Source organism: Mercenaria mercenaria, chromosome 19, assembly GCF_021730395.1.
Source record: "Mercenaria mercenaria strain notata chromosome 19, MADL_Memer_1, whole genome shotgun sequence".
NCBI lineage: Eukaryota > Metazoa > Mollusca > Bivalvia > Venerida > Veneridae > Mercenaria > Mercenaria mercenaria.
Genome location: NC_069379.1, coordinates 10,747,626 through 10,767,173, shown reverse-complemented (window position 1 = coordinate 10,767,173; position 19,548 = coordinate 10,747,626). Strand labels below are relative to the sequence as shown.

Here is a 19,548-nt window from a genome sequence, read left to right as displayed (position 1 = left end):
ATTTCTGTGGGTGCTTTTATTTATCCGAGCGGTCTAGATAAATAAAAATACACTAATTAATGTCATAAAAAGACAAGAAAAAGTATCAGAATGCAATAACACTATTAAAAGTACCTAAAATGCCGTATATATAATTTTCTTAATGACTGCTTGTCAAATTGATTTTTGTAGAGAAATTCATATAAAATTTCAACAACTATTATATTATATAATTTTTTCCTCAAGCTATCTGCTTAATGATATAAAAGAAAATATTCGGAAAAGATTAGTTTATAAAAGCAGCAAGTAATAATTAAAGAAGATATTTGAAATGCCAGTAGCTATAATGTATTAAATAATCAACAGAATGTCATGACCTAAGCTGATCAATAAAGACACAGAATGCCCTTATTTGTTCTATGTAGAAATATCAGCCTAAAGTCCATGTGCAACTAGTATGATTAGCCACATAAGACTCTCAAAATGCCACTAGAGTACTGCGACCGGGCCTGTAATGCCTTTCAATAATCAATATATCTAGCTAAAGAATGCCTTTCGTTTGCTTTAACATTGTCTACTTGGCACTGACGTCCCAAAGTCCTAGCAACAAATGATTGACTAAATAATTAATTATTATCTGATCTGTCTCCTTTGAACTCCAACTGCGAACTGAAAGTCACCTTAAGAGAAGCCAAGTCCTTTGACTTGCTTCTTGATCTGCGCATGCGCCAACTTTCTTATTCACTGGAAGTTCTTCTAGGAAATGCGTAGTGCTACTGAACATAACTATGTAAAACGTCCACTGATTGAACAAAAATACTTACATTAATTTCTAATGAGCGCCGTCCTGACATTGACTGGTTATACATGTACGTATAATATTTATTAAATGCAAACAATAAGCGTTTATTGATATCTGTTAAAATAAAGCTTTAAGCAGCGAAAGTGCATCATAAACAGAAGAATTAAAATGATTTAACGAAATATGAATGCAATCAATGCTTTAAATACGTACAAGATGTGATTAAATAGCTCGTTTGTAGCGCACTTGATTTGTTTGCAAATGACGTAGCATAATAAAGGGGAAAGCAGTACGTAGAACCTATCGAAAGTAGTTTTGTTAAAGAGCAGCAATTTAAGGAACGATCTTTTTGTCACACAAATAAATGTGCATGTATATCTAAACGAATTCTATTATAGAACTATATACGGAGATCCTTTCGAAGCGAATGATGCAATCAAGCAAAATAAAAGCATACTCGGCTTGAGTCTGTTCATGAGAGGTTATGAAATACGCAACATTCTACACTGTAGACTGTCAAATCATCCAAGCAAAAGATAGAATATAATCTGAACAAACCAGCTAACTCACCATTTCTTATTTTGCTAAATTCAATGTCTTTAACATTACTGGAATAGTTATGATTTTTTAATAAGCTTACGATATGTAGTTAATAGTAAGTACCATTTTGAAACCTTAAGAAAATCAAATAAGAAGGTAGAAAACCACAGGCCGACCAAACACGGTATAAATGAAAATGTTTACAACTCACCAAGTTTACGTCTTGATAATATCGAAATTCATATCGGTAATACATGTAAATGCTAGATACATGTGTATGGTATATACATGTTTATGTTAGAATGTATTCAGGAGATGCGCTATTAATTGGCTAAATCAGGTTAATGGTTTACATGCCGAACTATTTGAAGTCAAAAAAATGTCAACACACATGTTGTCGCACGTGCCTTAAGCTGTCTTCTAAGATTTCCATTTGGGATTCTCAATTTTAAAAGTACGTGTGCAAGAATAAACTATGGTTTTCAAAATGTAAGCCTGAAATTGGTTCCTAGTTTCAAGTTTTGTTTAGGTATAACAGAATTAGGAACCAGGCAATAGCGGAATTGGAACCTTGATCGAAGTTCTGACGCCAAAACGTGAACTGCGAAACAGATAATAGGCCCTTCTAAATTTTTTCCTAAATGAAATTCCAGTTCCGTGCAGCATTCCATTCTTGTAATTAATGTTTACTCGTACAGAGCGTATAATTTAACTATCAATGTATATAGTAATATCTAAATTAAAGGGTAACTACTACTGCATTTCAGTTTCACGGTACAATACTCGTTATTCCCCTTTGTAATAAATGTAAGGTTTTTGCACTATGTTGCATTATTTTGTCAATTTGTCTACTTATTGTCCTGATATACATGTTGGAGCTTAAAGTCTTAGCGTAAATATAATCAAAAGTCACAGGGGTTTTTTTTGCCTCATGTATTTATATACATTAAAAGTTGAGGCTATGAAGAAATAACTATTGAGTGTCTGTCTGTATTTTTTATGATTTTGAGATCCTCAATTCTTCCATGTGAAATTATCGGCATTACTATAAAAACCGCTTTATTATCTATTTGTGGTGGGTTTTTTTGTCAGTGTAATGTCGAAAATGACGATTTTATCCTTTCGATTTGCAATATATCAGATTTTCATTTTTAATGTCTGGCCTGGCCCATAATATTGACATCAACTTTAAACACTCAGACGAGAAAAAAAAGTTTCATAAGACAGGTTAGAAATCAAAGAGAAGAGAAGAAAGACATCACTTGGAAAATCCCTTTTAGTTTGATAAATGTGCCAGAAAGAAATAGTTTTGATCCATAGACTCTAAAACATATGAATGAGCTTTTCTAAAGTACATATTGATGGCTTACCAATATTGTTTTAAATGTTAGCGTATCCAAATAATAATCATTATTTTATACAGTGTGTTACACTAATTACCGTTTGCGTAATTTGCATAACGATAACGGCAGTAGCTGCGCAAGTGTTTCACGCAAATAACCCATCTGCGCGTTTTATAATCGCACAACGCAAATGTGATTAAAGATACTGATTTTATCAGTACCATTCGTATAAAATTGTTACATGATACAAATGACAAACTCCAGACATGCTTGAAGGTGTGAATTGTCCGAGCCATTCTGTTATAGGTGTCCATTTCTTTAACTAAAAAAAGATCAAAATATCTATGCAGTTATTTGAAAAAGATATTTACGTCTTTGGTAATTTACGTACTATTTCTTTAAAAGTTACTTCCTTTTACAGTTACTTATGGTCGTCCCAGGTTTATTTAATAATCACTTATTCTTCTTAACTTTTCAATGCTTTTATAGTTTAACATTAAAAACTGAAGTTGTAACTTTCACAAACACACGAATAAAAATATCAAATACTGACATGTATTCTAAGTATTTATCATAAAATTCTGTTAATTTTACCAAGGACTTTTTTACGTCCTTAATCTTACTTTTGTAGTTTTATAGTTTAAGGTTAAGTCTAAATAGCCGGATTTGGTTTTCCTTTCAAACTGTGATTTCATGCCTCTTTTTCCAACATTTATGAAACTCCATCAGATTGTCTGTTTGCCTATGGTCTACAACAAATCATCAGCATCGTTATATCACCTCCTGTTCTATCAGCACTACATACACTGCTTTGTTTGGTCCGGACTTTCTTTTAGCTGCATCTTGCAGCAAATTTCGTACTTGTTGCACATATTGATATCAACAAATATTGTGACTGTTATGTGTAAGGATTCGACCTTCCATCATGGGCTCACGAAAAATGCTTTGACCAGGATTAAATTTCTAAAACATAAGACCAGGCGCAAAACACAAGCATCTGAATTATTTTGAAAATCATTTTTATAGGTCCCGATCATATGTACGATCTTAGCAATTTCTTTACATTATAGCAGCGACCCATACTGCACTGCAATGATATGCAAACTGCAAATGTGAACAATAAGCGCATCACTCATATTTGAAGTGTAGTTCTTCCTGTTATTAAAAACAATTAGATATAACTTCATTTTCTTCCGTGTTCTTATAAATAGAATGGTTAAATTTATATGTTAAACTTTAACAGCAATAAGTGAGAACACTGTTTTATGTAACACTGTTTTAAGGATATCATTATTTCAAACTCTGGTTGATAGATATGGTCAGATATGTAGCTTATATAGAACGGAAGCTACATCACAGGAGTTTAATTTGGAAAACGATTTTTGTACTATTGTTGAATTGATATAAAGTTTGACTTTATGTAACTTTAAAGAGGGAGACAAACCAAAATGGCTACTGGCGCACATCACGTCGACACATCGGATGAGATATTTGATTTCACATGTTCACCTTGCTCGGAACAGAACAAAAATAGGGAAGCTGTAAGATATTGCGTGGAATGTCAGGATTATTACTGTCAATCATGTACGGACATGCACAAGATGTTTCCCGCAATGAGAGGACATAAGCTTCTCCATACAGCCGACTATAGCTCGTCAAGTCATCACCCAGGTCTTCCCCCGGTGCCGACGGAAAGATGTAACAACCATAAGACAAAGTTAATAGACATGTATTGTTGGGGTCATGATGAAGTCTGTTGTACATCGTGTGTAGCTGAAAATCACAGGTATTCACTTTGCATTTTTATGTATCAGCCGCTACTGTCTGAGTGTCAGGGTAAAGTTATCTAGTATCTAAATACAAAGTAAAAACGGTATTTCTTAAATATATAAAAGCAATGAAATAGAATTAAAGTCCAACCTGGTGATGCGGCTTTACGTTATGGATTTTATTTCGAACCAGAAGCCACATTTGTAGCATTTATGTCATTTGTAAATTAGCCAAAAATGTTCTGTAAACTCTAACAACAGATATTGAAAACCCAGTATTTAGTATTTTACAAGACTTTTATCAATTACATAATTCTGCAAAATCTTTATAAAACATTTTAGATTAATGTTAACAAATGAAATGTTACATAATTCATATAAAAAACACATCTGAAATGTTTCCTATTTAAATACTTGAACTTCTTTTAAGACTCTCATTTAATACTCATGTACAAAATATGTCGTTATTGATGTTATTAGATATGAATCAGTATCTATTTAGGTCATGTGATTCAGTAACAAGTATAACAGATGTCATTAAGAAGAGCGCAGCGAGCAAAGAAACAGATACACTAATCCAAGAACTTAACACACTGATTAATGTCTGCTCAGAAATCAAAACGGCCAAAGAAACAGATTTGTCAGAAATAAATCTAGCAAAGGAAAGGGCCATTGGTGAAATTGAAAAGCACAGAAAGGAGATAGATACTCTTCTTGATGAGCTTGAAAATGCTTCAAAAACGAAAATTGAAAATGAATACAAGAAGCTTTTGGATGAATCTTCAAATGTGAAGCAGAAAATAACAGAGTATGAAAGCAGACTGCAGAAACGTGTTTCCGCTCTGCAATCGCCGGTAAGTAACAAAGCACAAAGATTTGTTTCTGAGAAACTCGGACACAAAGATCTCGTTGAAATATCTGAAGTTGCATGCACGTTTTCAAGAGAAAATAAAACATTATTTGAGTTTTATGGTGACCTAAAACTTGTTAAAGTGTTTTCGGAGATGGAGTCATTGGGAGAGGTCAAACGACATGTTAAATGCCACGGTGCACCAGTCAAAACATGTTATGAAATAAAAAAGACATATGAACAAAATGTAAATATTCCGAGTGACAAAGGTACATGTGACATTTGGTCCTGTTGTTTTGATGATAAGAGAAACTTGCTTCTGACTGATTGGACTAACAATGCCATAAAACGAGTGAACTTACAAACAGAATCGGTCACTGACATCTGTAGTATGCCTGACCGTCCAAGAGCAGTATGTTGTGTTAACAAGGAAGAAGCTGCTGTTAGTCTGACTAACAGAAGTATCCAGTTTATCTCCATTCGTGATCAGATGAAGATTACAAGACAAGTTAAACTTGTCCACCCATGCTGGGGCATTGCCTATAATGAGGGAAATATGTATATCACTGATGGATACAAAAATCTGTATATTTATAACTTATCTGGAAAACTCATCAAGGTTGTTAACCATGATAATAAAGGGAATGATATATTTTTCCAGACCAGACATGTTACTTTCGATAGATGTAGCGAAAACGTGTACGTTACTGACAACAGAAACGAGCTTGTTTCTTTCAATAAGGAAGGTAAATATATCTCCAGTATAACTGATGGATTACTTGATACAGCAGTAGGTGTATGTTCCGACGGAAGAGGAAGTGTCTTTGTTGGTGGGTATGGCTCCAAAAAAGTGATTCATGTTGGAGCCGATGGTCAGATACTTGGTGAGGTTGTAGGAAAGTCGCACAGGTTGGGTTCTATTTGCTCAGTATGTTTTGATGAACATCATAAACGACTAGTCGTTACCATCAGCAACAGCGACAAGATTCACATATTTGATCTAAAGTAAGCGACTAGACATTACCATCAGCAACAGCGACACGATTCACGTATTTGTTGTAGAGTGAGGTCTAAAATATATCCCGTTTATTATCATCAGTGCTTGGTTCATTTGGCGTTCTGCCAGGTTTGCTCCAGAAAAAAAGGCTAGAAAGAGATCGGTGTGAGCATTAACTTATATTCATAACGCTGACAGACCATGATAACCATAAACTGCGACAGCATTTTGGAATCGATTCATTTATCTAAGGTCCAATATAGTTGACGTTTATGACATTTGCAAAGTGATATTCACTTTTGACAGTACGTAGTATGTAGATAATTGCCCTACTTCACTTTAATAGCAAGAACTACGACAAAAACACGGTGAAAAAAGTTCTAACAAATGTATATCACGAAAAAATACTTATCATCTATACTTTGCAAAATGTAATGGTCATCTGTGTAGTTCATTATGCCACTGATTTTGTGCTGTCTATGACATGTAAATATTATATTGTATAAAAATGTAAACAAGTATAATACTAGTATTATAAAATAATTTTACATAGTAACACGACTGTTGCCAGCACTTTTCAACATATTTTGTGCATTTTGATACCGGGATTCAATGGCCAAAGAATGCTAAATGACTTGTACCTAACTGCTGTTTGTTAACACCATGTATCTTAGTTTCGTGATTGCGGGGATGCCTCCCATATTCATTACTAAATGATGGTGACCCTATTTAAGTATCTTACGTTACCTGTGATTATGCTGAGAGGGTCTTTAGCACTTGCAATATTATCACCAATATTACCACAGTTGTTCATCTTTTGAAAAAGAATATCATCACTAATATTACCACAGCTCTCCGTCTTTTGAAAAAAGAAGATATGTTATTCCATTTTATCATACTCTCTTCGAGCAAGAGTTGTCGGACGTCTCTCGGTTCGAGGGTCTATCGGTTATAAAACCAAGCAGTTTCCGATCAATAACAAGAACCTGCTTAGTCTAACATCGGACAGGATTTACACGATGATCGTCTGTTGTCAGTATATGCTCTCTGTAGATGTGAACTTTAACTCATATACATAATGCTGACAAACCACGATAAGCATTTTGGAATTGTCTCCATTACAAATTCCAGCCATATCGATTCGTTTATCTAAGGTCCAATATAGTTGACGTTAATGACATTTACATTCATTTTTTGCAAAATGATCTTCAATTTTGACAGTTCTTGTATGTAGGCATTTTCCCTATTTCCCTTTCATAACAAGAACTAAGGGAACACGATGAAAAAAGATCGAACAAAAGAACATCATAAAAATGTACATATATAATTTTTTTATCTTCTATACTTGGCAAAATGCAATGGTCATCTGTGTAGTACATTACGCCACTGATGTTTGGTGTTGTCTATGCAATGATATAGATACTAGTAATTCGTTGTATATCATATTGTATAAAATAGCAATTATGTATTATAACATAAGATAACCTTACATGATAACATGACCGTTGCCGACACTTTCAAGATATTTAATCTACATGTATTTTGATACAAGGATCCCATGACGAAAGAATAACTTTTAATGACTTGTCCGCAACTGCTGGTTCTTAAAGCCGTGAAAGTATCTGAGTTTCATAATTATAAGCTTCCCACATTCATTACGAAATGATGATGATCCTATTTAAGTACTTCTTCTTCTTGGCGTTCGCCGCCTACACTGTCACCCCTGATCCAGCAATGAAGGATGCCGTCTTCTTCAGGTCCTCCTTCTTGTCGTGCACTTTGGTTTTCATTGGGGTGCTGTTTGGCCACACACTTTTCTTTGGTTCGCAGGCATCTCTGCAGAATGTGCTCAGCAGTTTGCTGTTCCAGACCACAGTAAGTAGTAAGTAATTTACATATCTTCAGATTATGCTAAGGATGGTCGTTTACACCCAGTCGGAATATCATCACTGCTGTTGATGGGACTTTCAACTTTTTAAATTAGAAAAAATGACAGAAGAAGAGTTGTCGGTCTGCCGGTCCGTCGATCTGTCTGTAAGTAAACTATTTGGTTTCCAATTAATACAAAGAAACTGTTAGTCTTATATCTGTCAAATTTTACACGATGATTGCCTGTGGTCAGTAGCTCTTGTCTATTACTTTCAGTGTTTAATAGAATTAAGGTTAAGGTTACATTGTCCTTGAGACCGTTAATAGTTCCCGCTCGATAACTAATGAACGATTTAGCCTGCAATGGACACTTTTTGTTTTTGAATCAGTAGATCAAAGATCAAGGCCATTGTGACCTTGAGACAAAAAATAATTTCCGTTCAATAACATAAGAACGCTTTGACCTGTGGTCGTCAGGCTTCCTAGGATAATTGAATCTGGTCCGTGGATGACCCCTGTAGTTTCTGTGGTTAACAAATCAAAAGTCAGGAGGATGAGAATGGCAACGAGACCGCAGATAGTTCCTGCGTACTTTGGCGCAGTAGGTCAAAGGCTGAGGTTACATTGGCCTTCAGACAAAAAAAATGGTTTCTGCTCAATAATCGTTGTCAATCTTCATGGTAGAGTATGCCGAAAAAGTCATATTTATGTCACAGTACGGAAATTCTACAAATCCACCTACACGGTATTCTCTCCAGGTAGGTCCGCGACTGGGCGGTGTTATGAAATCACAATTACGGCCATTTCGACTGATATAATGTACTTAAAACCGAAATATCTTGTTGTTTTAAAAAAGAAAACAAAAGTAGAAATAATTATCCAATTTCTTCAGGAAAATACAGACACCCTTGTTACAAAAAGACCTATGATATATTTATACTAAATCATTCAATAAAGTTCCTAAAACAAAACACAGTTCATATATCGAACATAATCTTCCCAATATCTTACCGTTATCCTACAATACCAGTTTTCTTTTGTCTTTTGTAGGCACTTAGCAGACTTTAAGGGTACATTTGGTCAATTACCTTTAATGAGTTTCTTAAGAGTGGTCTTGTTGTTCTGTTTATTAGTAAATATTACATTGCAAAGTGCAAATTAAAACATATATATTTACCTTATACATGTATACTTCAGTAATTGAGCATATCAATTTTAAACAGGACTGTTCTAATATATGTTCAACTGTTAAAACTAGACGGCTGTTGCCTAGTTGTTACGGTCCTCAAATCGTTTTTGCATCATCGCCTCAATTCAACTCATCATATTAGGATGCAGCTGAGCTTTCTTGTCCAAAACCTACGTTTCTTTCAAGATAAATCAGGTTACCTGGCATTATACAAGAGTGGGACTTTTTCCTCCTGAGAAATTAATAACCGTTTCAGCTCAACAAAGTACAAACAAAGCTGTAAGCAGATATAGATAGTTAATATGTCTCTACTTTCTTAACATGATACTGTATTATAAAATACTTCTACAACGTTTAAAGATACATTCGTATTTCTACGTTTTACCTTGTTTGCTGAGTTTCAGAAGATATAACTCCATTATATTTCCGTGTTATTACATATCCTCTATTTGCTATTTCGGCATCCTCCGGTCAAAGCAAAAAATCATTTGCATATTCACCGGAGAATGTCGAATTCATTTACGAAAAATGATGTAGTGCCCGAGATATTGTACTATACATGCTTTTTTTTGTTACTTTGATGTATGGCATATGATACCAATTTAGTGTAGAAATTATGCTATGTCAGGTATTTTAAGCTGTTTATTGTTTATCCGAACGTGTGTATCCGAATTTGTGAAGTCCATTTAGAGATCGATTTTAGCATAATGAACCAGGTAGCATTGTAATCTTTGGATCATTTCTGTGAGACTCATTTACTACCTTCAGGTCATGATGTATTTAACTGCTTAGCAGATGTATTAACGAGGAAATCTTGCTTTGTTTACAAATTTACATTCACTTCCGGGTTGTTATTGAGCGGTGTCACGGTATCTTTCTCCTTAGCAACGATAGAAGGTCACCACTTCTGTTTTGAATGCGAATAGACAGAAAGATGAGCTACAAAAGGACTTATGCTGTAAGAATGTGATAGATTATCATAATTTCTAATGAATCAAGCTAAAGTCTAATTACTTTAGTGCAATTTTATCGTAAATTATGGTTGCCGACTCTGAATACTGGTTGCCAGTGAGCAAATTTTGTTTGTGTACATTTTTAGCCAATGACGTTGGCGTCTTGTACGCATTTGTTTTTGGTGCATTTGTTGCATTTTTGCGTACCCGCACAAATTTGCGGCGTACCCACTTTTATTTTTAGTGCACAGGTCTTGGGTATATACACCCGTTGTTCCCGATTTTCGGGGTCTCCACAATTCAAAAACATCTTAGGGCAAATTCTTGTTAGTTGACATCAGAAATTCAGATTAAGTTTATTTCTAAGAGTTCAAGGCCGGCTACCATATTTATCACAATAAATTAGAAATCTTTTAAGGTCATTAATTCTTTAATCAGTCTCGAATATCAGACTGTTTATTTACTCTGTATTAAACATTTAAGGCTGACTGATAGAATTTTCACAGTATTTTAAAGAGAATTTAAAAGTCTAGATTTGTGCACTACAGATTTAAGAGAACTGTTTTTTATAGACTACTGTATTTATTGTCCTGTTAATTGTTGACAGATCCTTGTATTTTCACGTGATATTTTTAGTAGTGCCTGACCGTGCATTTTCGCGTATTTTATTTGAAGCTTGTGACATTGTAAGTCTTATAAGATACCGCATGTATGTGTTATTATTGTTGTGATATTTTCACTTTGTTGAAACGAGAATTCTAGTCACTCATTGGGTATTTGTTGGGGAGTAAATAAATAAATCATTTTATATTATAGAATTCTATTGTATTCACTTATTAATAATTAGTTATTGCTAAGTGTAGTACATTTCCCAAATGCCCTACAGAGACTAATTCTTGCTGTCTGAGTAATTCTTGTAAGTCCTTTAAAGAGCCAACACAACATATACCAAGGTGATCTTGTTGCCTTAGTCTACGCAGAACTTCAAAGCCAGAGCTACAATCATAGTCAACACCAGGTTGTCTTCACGTCATTCGTAGTCTACATAGATCCAGATTGTCGAAGTTTCCTCACAATCTACTTAGACACATTCAACTCAGTCTACAGACGTAATACATGTATACTCAGATCAGATATCCTAATCCATTGACACAATACAACGCTACCGGGTGTCGTTGGGTTAGGTAATCTTATTCACGCTACCAGTTAAAATTCTTAAGGCCACTAGCTCGCTACAATACGTAAATGAACGAAAATTTTAATACTGAATATTGCAAATTTTGGTCTTATTTTATGATACTTTTTACAAGCCATGCTATCATGTTAACATATCATTTTTTATGATTTTGAGATCCTCATTTTTTCATGTGATGTTATGTGTAAGGATTCGAACTTCCATCATCGGCTCACTCAATGCTTTGACCAATATTGAATCCCTAATATTGAAGGCCAGACGCAAAACACAACATCTGAATTATTTTGAAAATCATTTGTATAAGTCTCGGTCATAGGTATAATCTTAGCAACTTCTTTACATGTTAGCAACGCACCACATCCGGCAATGATTTGCAAACGGCAAATGTGAACAATAAGCAGATCACTCAAATTTAAAGTGTTGTTCTTCCTGTAATTGAAAACAATTAAATATAGCTTCATCTTCTTCCTTGTTCTTATAAATAGAATAATTAAACTTGTAAAAGTACTCTGTATAAGTTCAACAGCAATAAGTAATCACACTATTGCATAGATAGTTTGGACTCTGGTTGATATATATGGTTATGTACAGCTTATACAAGTTAGAACATAAGCCAAATCACAGGAGGTTAATTTGGAAAACTATTTTTGTATAATTGTTGAATTGATATAAAGTTTGACTTTATATAACCTTAAAAGCTATGGCTTCTGGTGGATATCACGTCGACACATCTGATGAGATATTTGATTTCACATGTTCACCTTGCGCGGAACAGAACAAAAATAGGGAAGCTGTAAGATATTGTGTGGAATGTCAGGATTATTACTGTTAATCATGCACGGACATGCACAAGATATTCCCCGCCATGAGAAGACATAAACTCCTCTATAAAGCAGATTTTAGCTCGTCAAGTCATCAGCCAAGTCTGCCGCCGGTGCCGACGGAAAGATGTAACAATCATAAGACAAAATTGATAGACATGTATTGTTGGGATCATGACGAAGTCTGTTGTACATCGTGTGTAGCTGAAAAGCACAGGTACCGTATATTTTCGCTCATAAGATGCACGCGCTTATAAGACGTCGGACATGCAATCTGGGGTTTCTTTTTCTTTTAATTTCCTTGTAGTAAGCTCTTATAAAATGCTCCAAACTCCTGAACTAGAAATATGGCTCCTAATAATGCGTCTTATAAGCGAAAATATACGTTATTTACTTTGCATCTTTATGTATCAGTGGCTCTTTTTCGCGTGTCTGTATAAAGTTGCCGATGTAAATACAAAATGAGAACAGTATTTCTTCCATTCGAAGCTTTAGATCTATAAAAGTAATGAAATGGAAATAAAGTCCGATCTGGTGAGGCGACTTTACATTATGAATTTTATTTCGAACTCGAATCCACATCTGTAGCAGTTATGTCATTTGTAAATTAGCCAAGACAGTTCTATAGACTCTCACAACAAATATTGAAAACCTAATATTAGCGTTTTAAACGACTTTTCAAACTCACATAATTTTGCACTGTCTTTATAATAGTTATATATAACAACTAAAATGTTACATAATTCATGTAATAACACGCCTAAAATAATTTCTTTTTGAATACTTGAACTTCATTTAATACTTACGTATAAAAAATATTCCGTATTGATGTTATTAGATATGAATCAATATCTATTTAGGACATGCGATTCAGTAACAAGTATAACAGATGTCATTAAGAAGAGCGCAGCGAGCAAAGAAACAGATACATTAATCCAAGACCTGAACACACTGATTAATGTCTGCTTAGAAATCAAAACGACAAAGAAACAGATCTTTCAGAAATAGATTTAGCAAAGGAAGCGGCCCTGGATGAAATTAAAAAGCAGAGAAAGGAGCTAGATACTCTTCTTGATGAGCTTGAAAATGCTTCAAAAATGAAAATTGAAAATCAACACAAGAAGCTTTCGTTTGAACTTACAGAAAAGAAGCAAAAAATAACAAAGTGTGAAAGTAGACTGCAGAAACGTGTTTCCGCTCTGCAAGCGTTGGAAAGTAACGAAGCACAAAGATTTGTTTCTGAGAAACTTGGACACAAAGATCTTGTTGAAATGTCTGAAGTTACCAACACGGTTTTGAGAGAAAACAAAACATCATTTGCATTTTATGGTGATCCAAAACTTGTTCAGGTGTTTTCGGAGATGAAGTCATTTGGAGAGGTCAAAAGATATTTTACTTTCCGCACTGTCCCTGTAAAGTAACTTTATCATATAAAAAGGACGCATGAACAAAATGTACATATTCGGAGCGACAAAGGGACATGTGACATTTGGTCTTGTTGTTTTGATGATAAGGGAAACTTGCTTCTGACTGATTGGAACAACAGTTCCATAAAACGAGTGAAATTACAAACAGAGTCGGTCACTGACAACTGTAGTATGCCTGGCCGTTCAAGAGCAGTATGTTGTGTTAACAAGGAAGAGGCTGCTGTTAGTCTGGATAACGAAAGTATCCAATTTATCTCCCTTCGTGATCAGATGAAGATTACGCGACAAGTTAAACTTTCCCATCCATGCTGGGGCATTGCCTATAATAAAGGAAATATGTATATCACTGATGGATACAAACAACTGTATATTTATAACTTATCTGGAAAACTCACCGGAGTTAACAAATGGGAAGATGTATTCCACAGCAATAGACATGTTACTTTCGACAGTTACAGTGACAACGTGTACGTTTCTGACATTAGCAAGGGACTAGTTTCTTTCGATAAGGAAGGTGCGTATATCTCAAGCTTAACTGACAGAATACTCAATAGAGCAGTAGGTGTATGTTCCGATGGAAGAGGAAGTGTCTTTGTTGGTGGACGGGGAAGAAACGTAATACAGGTTGGAGCCGAGTATCAGATGCTTGGCGAGGTTGTAGGAGAGTCGCACGGGTTGGGTTCTATTTGGTCAGTATGCTTTGATGAACGTCAAAAGCGACTAGTCGTTACCATCAGCAGAAGCAACGAGATTTATTTATTTTATCTAGAGTGAGTTCTGAAATATAACCCTTTTACTGTCATCAAAGTCGTGTTCATTTAGAGTTCTACTAGGTTTGCTTCAGATAAAGGGATCGGTGTGAACACAAAAACTCATATACATAAATCTGATAGGCCATAATAATTATACACTGCGACACCATTTAGGGATTGGATATAACTCACCGATTCAAGCCATATCATATCGATTCGTGTCATCAATGATTCAATATAATTGACGTTTATGACATTTACATTAATTTCCATACTTGGAAAGAACTACGACAACATGGTAAAAAACCGAACAAAAGTGCATCACAAGTGTAAAATAATCAAAAATGTACATATATGACTTTGTTAATCATCTGTAATTTGCAAAATGGTCATCTGTGTACTGCATTATAAACTGATGTTTTATGCTGTCTATGAAATGATATAGTAACTCCTTGTATATATCTTATTGTATAAAATAGCAAACATGTATATATATTTTTAAAATCCACTTTCATTGTTACACGACAGTTGCCGACACTTTCAACACAATCATGTAGTTTATTTTAGTACGGGAATTCCATGGCCAAAGAAAGTCTTTAAATGACTCGTGCATAACTGCTGTTTGTTAAGCCCGTATTACTACCTTAGATGGTTTCATAACTGTGAGGATGCCTCCCATATTCATTACAAAACGATGGTGATCAAATTTAAGTATCTGACGTAATCTATAAAAAAGAACAAAATATTATTTTATTTTATTTTATTTTATTTCATTCCTTTCGAAGAAGAGCTGTCGGTCTGCGGGTCCATCGGTCTATCATTATTTCAGCCAATTGGTTTATTTGATCAATAACTAGAAACTGCTTAGATTTACTCCGGTCAAACTTTACACGATGTTTACCTGTAGTTAGTATATACTATCTAACATTTAGAGGGACATTAGGTTAAGGTCAAAGTCACAGTGACATTGAGACTGATAATTGTTCCCGCTCATAAACTAAAGAACGCATTGGCTTGGAATAATTAAAGTTCATACGTTGATAGCCAGTGGTCATTCAATAACTAAAGAACTGTTCGGGTTAAACATCGAGGTTACCTTCATATCATGAAGTTACTTCAGTCTGAAAGCGATTTCCTAGTAATAATCTCAGAATGCTTCGTTGTCAATCTTCATTCAGACCGAACCCGTTGTTATTGACGTCATATGATCAAAGGAAGGTCAGGGTCACAACATACAAAATAACGTATTCACTTGTCTCTAACAGGCCATTGAGCCGGCAAATGTGTTTTACAAACAGCTCCTGTTCAAACAAACTTTGCTTCCAATATTGTTTTAACTTTAGTGCCTGCCCTATGTTTCCTACTTGCTGATCAAAATTAGGAATCCGCACAATTCGGTTGAACATGAGAATCAATAAATTTTACGGATTATTCAAAAAAATGTGACTGTTACGAAATTCCAGGTTCCCTCACGACCTCGGACCCTGGCTTGCTGGACGCCGCTTGATCAACCAAGATGAATTTTATATAATCTGTTAGGGCAAACTGGAGGTATTCTCCCACCACGATGAGTCATCAGATAACTTTTGGTAATAAAGTCTCGTTTAAAATTGTCTTCAACGACTATTATTATCAGATTTGTTGGTTTCTGAGAGAGACTGCAAAATGATCCCGAGCATGCTATAATCGCGCAACTATCAAAATGTAGATAAAAAATTTCTAAATTATATAACAGAAATGCATTTTATTTTTGTTTGGGCATGGTGCAGTTCTTAAACTCTGTGACACAATGTCACGTTTTGTGCAAGCAGCTTTTATCAGAAATAGAAGGATACAAAGCTCAATAAGTTTCCTTAGATATCTTTGAATCATAGACATATCCATCTATATAGTGCTACAGGGTTTTGTTTACAGATGGCTGCAGTGTCAGAATGGGATTTTATCGGATCTATGTCCTTGATTTTTGTGTCTTCCTTATATGTACATATACTTTTGCGAGTATTTCTCTACTTTCTGCAGTTTATTGTCTTACCTTTCTGAAACCATTGCATTATATAATCTCAGCATACTGGAATTATAGGTTATTAGCTTTGTATCGGAAAATACGCACGAGTTCTTCAGAGGAAATATTGCGCGACTTTAGGACGCAATATTCTTCCGCTGAAGAACGAGTGCATATTTCCCGATGCAAAGATAATAACCTTTTTATTACATACGCATCTACACGTATAAATATTATGTAATTATCATAAATATATTCAATAGCCTGAATAGAATTGACAATACTGAACTAAATAGAAAAAAAATAGTGCAAAAACACACACTGAATTAACGCACCCGATATGAAATTCAGGCGTCAGTGTATGGAAAAATATTGACGTTTTCGGTACCAGTGTAACTTAACGGGGAATAGAAACGAGTATGTAATAACAACTTCTATTTATACTGTGTTGTAATTCTCAAACATTGCAATACATCTATTGCACATTATATTCCGCCTGTAGTGTTCATGCTACCGACCATTCAAAGGTGGTGGCATATTGTGTTTCAATGTATTTTTTTGTTGTTTTGTATACGTTGTGTATTTGTTTATATATCAATCATACATACACTGCTGTAGAGCTTTGCATTGAGGACTATGCTTTCTTTTAATGCGTCAGTGCCTTTAAAATCGTTGCGCTTGTTTTTATTAATATATTCAATCAAAAAATTTATCTAAAGGCGTCTTGGGTATATCATAACTGCACCAGGGTTCCTCTTTCTAAATTTATATTCCTGTCTAGGTTTTATGCTGGTGTCTGTTTAAAATACTGATCATATTCGACAGTTTCAGCTAAGAACCTTGCAGGGAAGTTGAAATTATCGGTTGACGAAATTATTCACTTCCTAAATTAATAAACTTACCACATTAACTTTAAAGTTTAAGTATGCGTATAAATAGTTAGTTTCGTGATTCAAGTTTATGTAGGGATTTGTTCCACAAGTAAATACTTTGTTCGTTGTATTTACAAATCTTTGAAAATTATCAAACAAACACAATATTCATTACATCTTAAATACTATTCATTATTTTACAATATTATATTTAATTGAAAGTTCAATTTATTCTTATAGAGTACATGTTCAACAATTTTCCATTGCTTACAACTTGTTGGGCTTTTTCAGTTCATCAATTCATGAGTATTAAAGATTTCTTTGCATTCTATTACTTTTCTTTATAAAAATATGGAAATTTGATCAACATGATTTCCTAAGCGCTTTTATTCAAGGAACTACCTCCAGTTAATTAAAGTTATCACCCGTGTACAGGAAGGAAATAATTCAAATAAAATCACTGATAATTAATTGACAATTAAAAGTAGCCTTCTCAAAATGTGAACAATGTGCAGAGTTTTACAGAAAAGTTATTATAACGTAAACACTCTATACAATTATATTTTTTCACTTAGATTGTTACAGTAAATTCACATGAATACTCCACATAATGAAATAATATTTCACTTTGATTTTATTTATTTTTTATCTATTGTTATTATTATTATTAATTTTATTATTATAATCATTATTATTATTAGATAGATTGGGTAGATAGATAGATAGATAGATAGATAGATAGATAGATAGTCAACACAATCAGATTTTTTTACTTACATTTTATAGACATGTTATTGTTACACAAATACACTACAAAATTATAACTTTTCGAATATGTTGTCTATTAGAAAAAAAAATCGCAAGTTTACTGTCTAGAAAGGGTCGATAGTCAACATGAAATTTAAAAACAATTCATACAAATATCTATTGTGCTTTTATAGAATAGTCCCGCGTACCGTTCCTATAAATGAGAGGCAAGTCATTTAAAATCAGCGGCCTAGACCAATCGACACGCTGTATGTAATCTTTCTTTTAACTATTATATTGAAGATGACATATATTTGCATAAATATGTAGTTGATTTTTTACCTAAAATACCGCTAAACATAACTTAATTCTCTCTGGTTGAATAAGACGAATATCCAGTCAGTTTATGGGTATACTGATTTTGAAATATCCGTTATCAACATTAAACTAAGGTAAACATATACACTGTTGTCAAGCCGATCTATTGAATGACTTTTGAAGACGCTTTTAAGGACAAGATACGTTCATAAGTCACATATGACATTTGTTTCATAACTGAAAGAACCTGTAGCAAAATAATTACGTTTTCATCGCAACTTAGTCATTATAAGTTACAAAGACAGTGCAACAAGAGGTCTAAATGGACATTCGTCAGATGAGATTTTTGATTTCATATGTTCTCTATGTGCGGAACAGAACAAATATACGAAAGCTGACAGATATTATGTGGAATGTCAGGATTATTATTGCCAATCATGTACGGATATGCACAGGATATTCCCCGCCATGAGAGCACGCACAATCCTTAATAAGGCCGATTTTAGCTCTTCCGGACTTCAAACCATTCTGACGGAATGGTGTAACGTTCATAAGGCAAAGCGGATAGACGTGTAGTGTTGGCATCGTGACGAAGTCTGTTGTACATCATGTGTAGCTGAAAATCACAGGTATCTATTTTGTCTATATATGTCTGTTCATACAAAATTTATGTCAGAAGCCATTACGTAAGTATAGTGTAGTTTTGATGTAAATCTTAGTTCACATTTACTTATTAGTGCAGTCAAAAGAAATATTACTGACTGTTAAAATCTGCTGTCAGTTAATTACAATTTCTTGGAAAACGTTTCAAATATATATGCTGGCATTCTGGAACATAAATATATTGATGAAACAACTTTTCTTAAATAGTTTTAACTGAAATACATGAAGTTGTATTGATACTTTTTATTTTTGATAAGTGTTTTCAAGCGTACTTCATTTTATGGTGTCCCGTAATTTCGATATAGTGTTTACCAGTTCCGTCATAAAGCCATTTAAAGCATTGAACTTGGTGAATATGAACTGTTACTAAAATGTCGAATGAGGAATGACCTATAGAAATATATACAAAAATAAAACACACTTACACATGTATGTGTTAATGTACTTGATGCATGCAATG

General features: G+C 34.1%; 1 protein-coding gene across 2 annotated transcripts; it reads left to right on the top strand.

The window, feature by feature from the left end:
* Positions 1 to 3,866: 3,866 nt before the first annotated feature.
* LOC123542430 (E3 ubiquitin-protein ligase TRIM33-like) lies at positions 3,867 to 6,824 on the top strand. 2 transcript variants are annotated; one of them, XM_045328295.2, is made up of 3 exons: positions 3,867 to 4,450; positions 4,936 to 5,287; positions 5,945 to 6,824. In XM_045328295.2, exons 1-3 carry the CDS (start codon positions 4,113 to 4,115, stop codon positions 6,290 to 6,292), a joined length of 1,038 nt encoding a protein of 345 aa, XP_045184230.2. In that variant the 5' UTR covers positions 3,867 to 4,112; the 3' UTR covers positions 6,293 to 6,824. The 2 variants fall into 2 exon arrangements, with proteins under 2 accessions (XP_045184230.2, XP_045184229.2); XM_045328294.2 differs by having other exon boundaries at positions 3,868 to 4,450; positions 4,936 to 6,824.
* Positions 6,825 to 19,548: the final 12,724 nt, after the last annotated feature.

Excerpts from the sequence above, each read along its gene's own strand:
- LOC123542430 (XM_045328294.2), top strand. The coding sequence starts at position 4,113 with ATGGCTACTGGCGCACATCACGTCGACACATCGGATGAGATATTTGAT. Across the intron at positions 4,451-4,935 it reads TGTGTAGCTGAAAATCACAG|GTCATGTGATTCAGTAACAA; the intron begins GTATTCACTTTG and ends GTATCTATTTAG.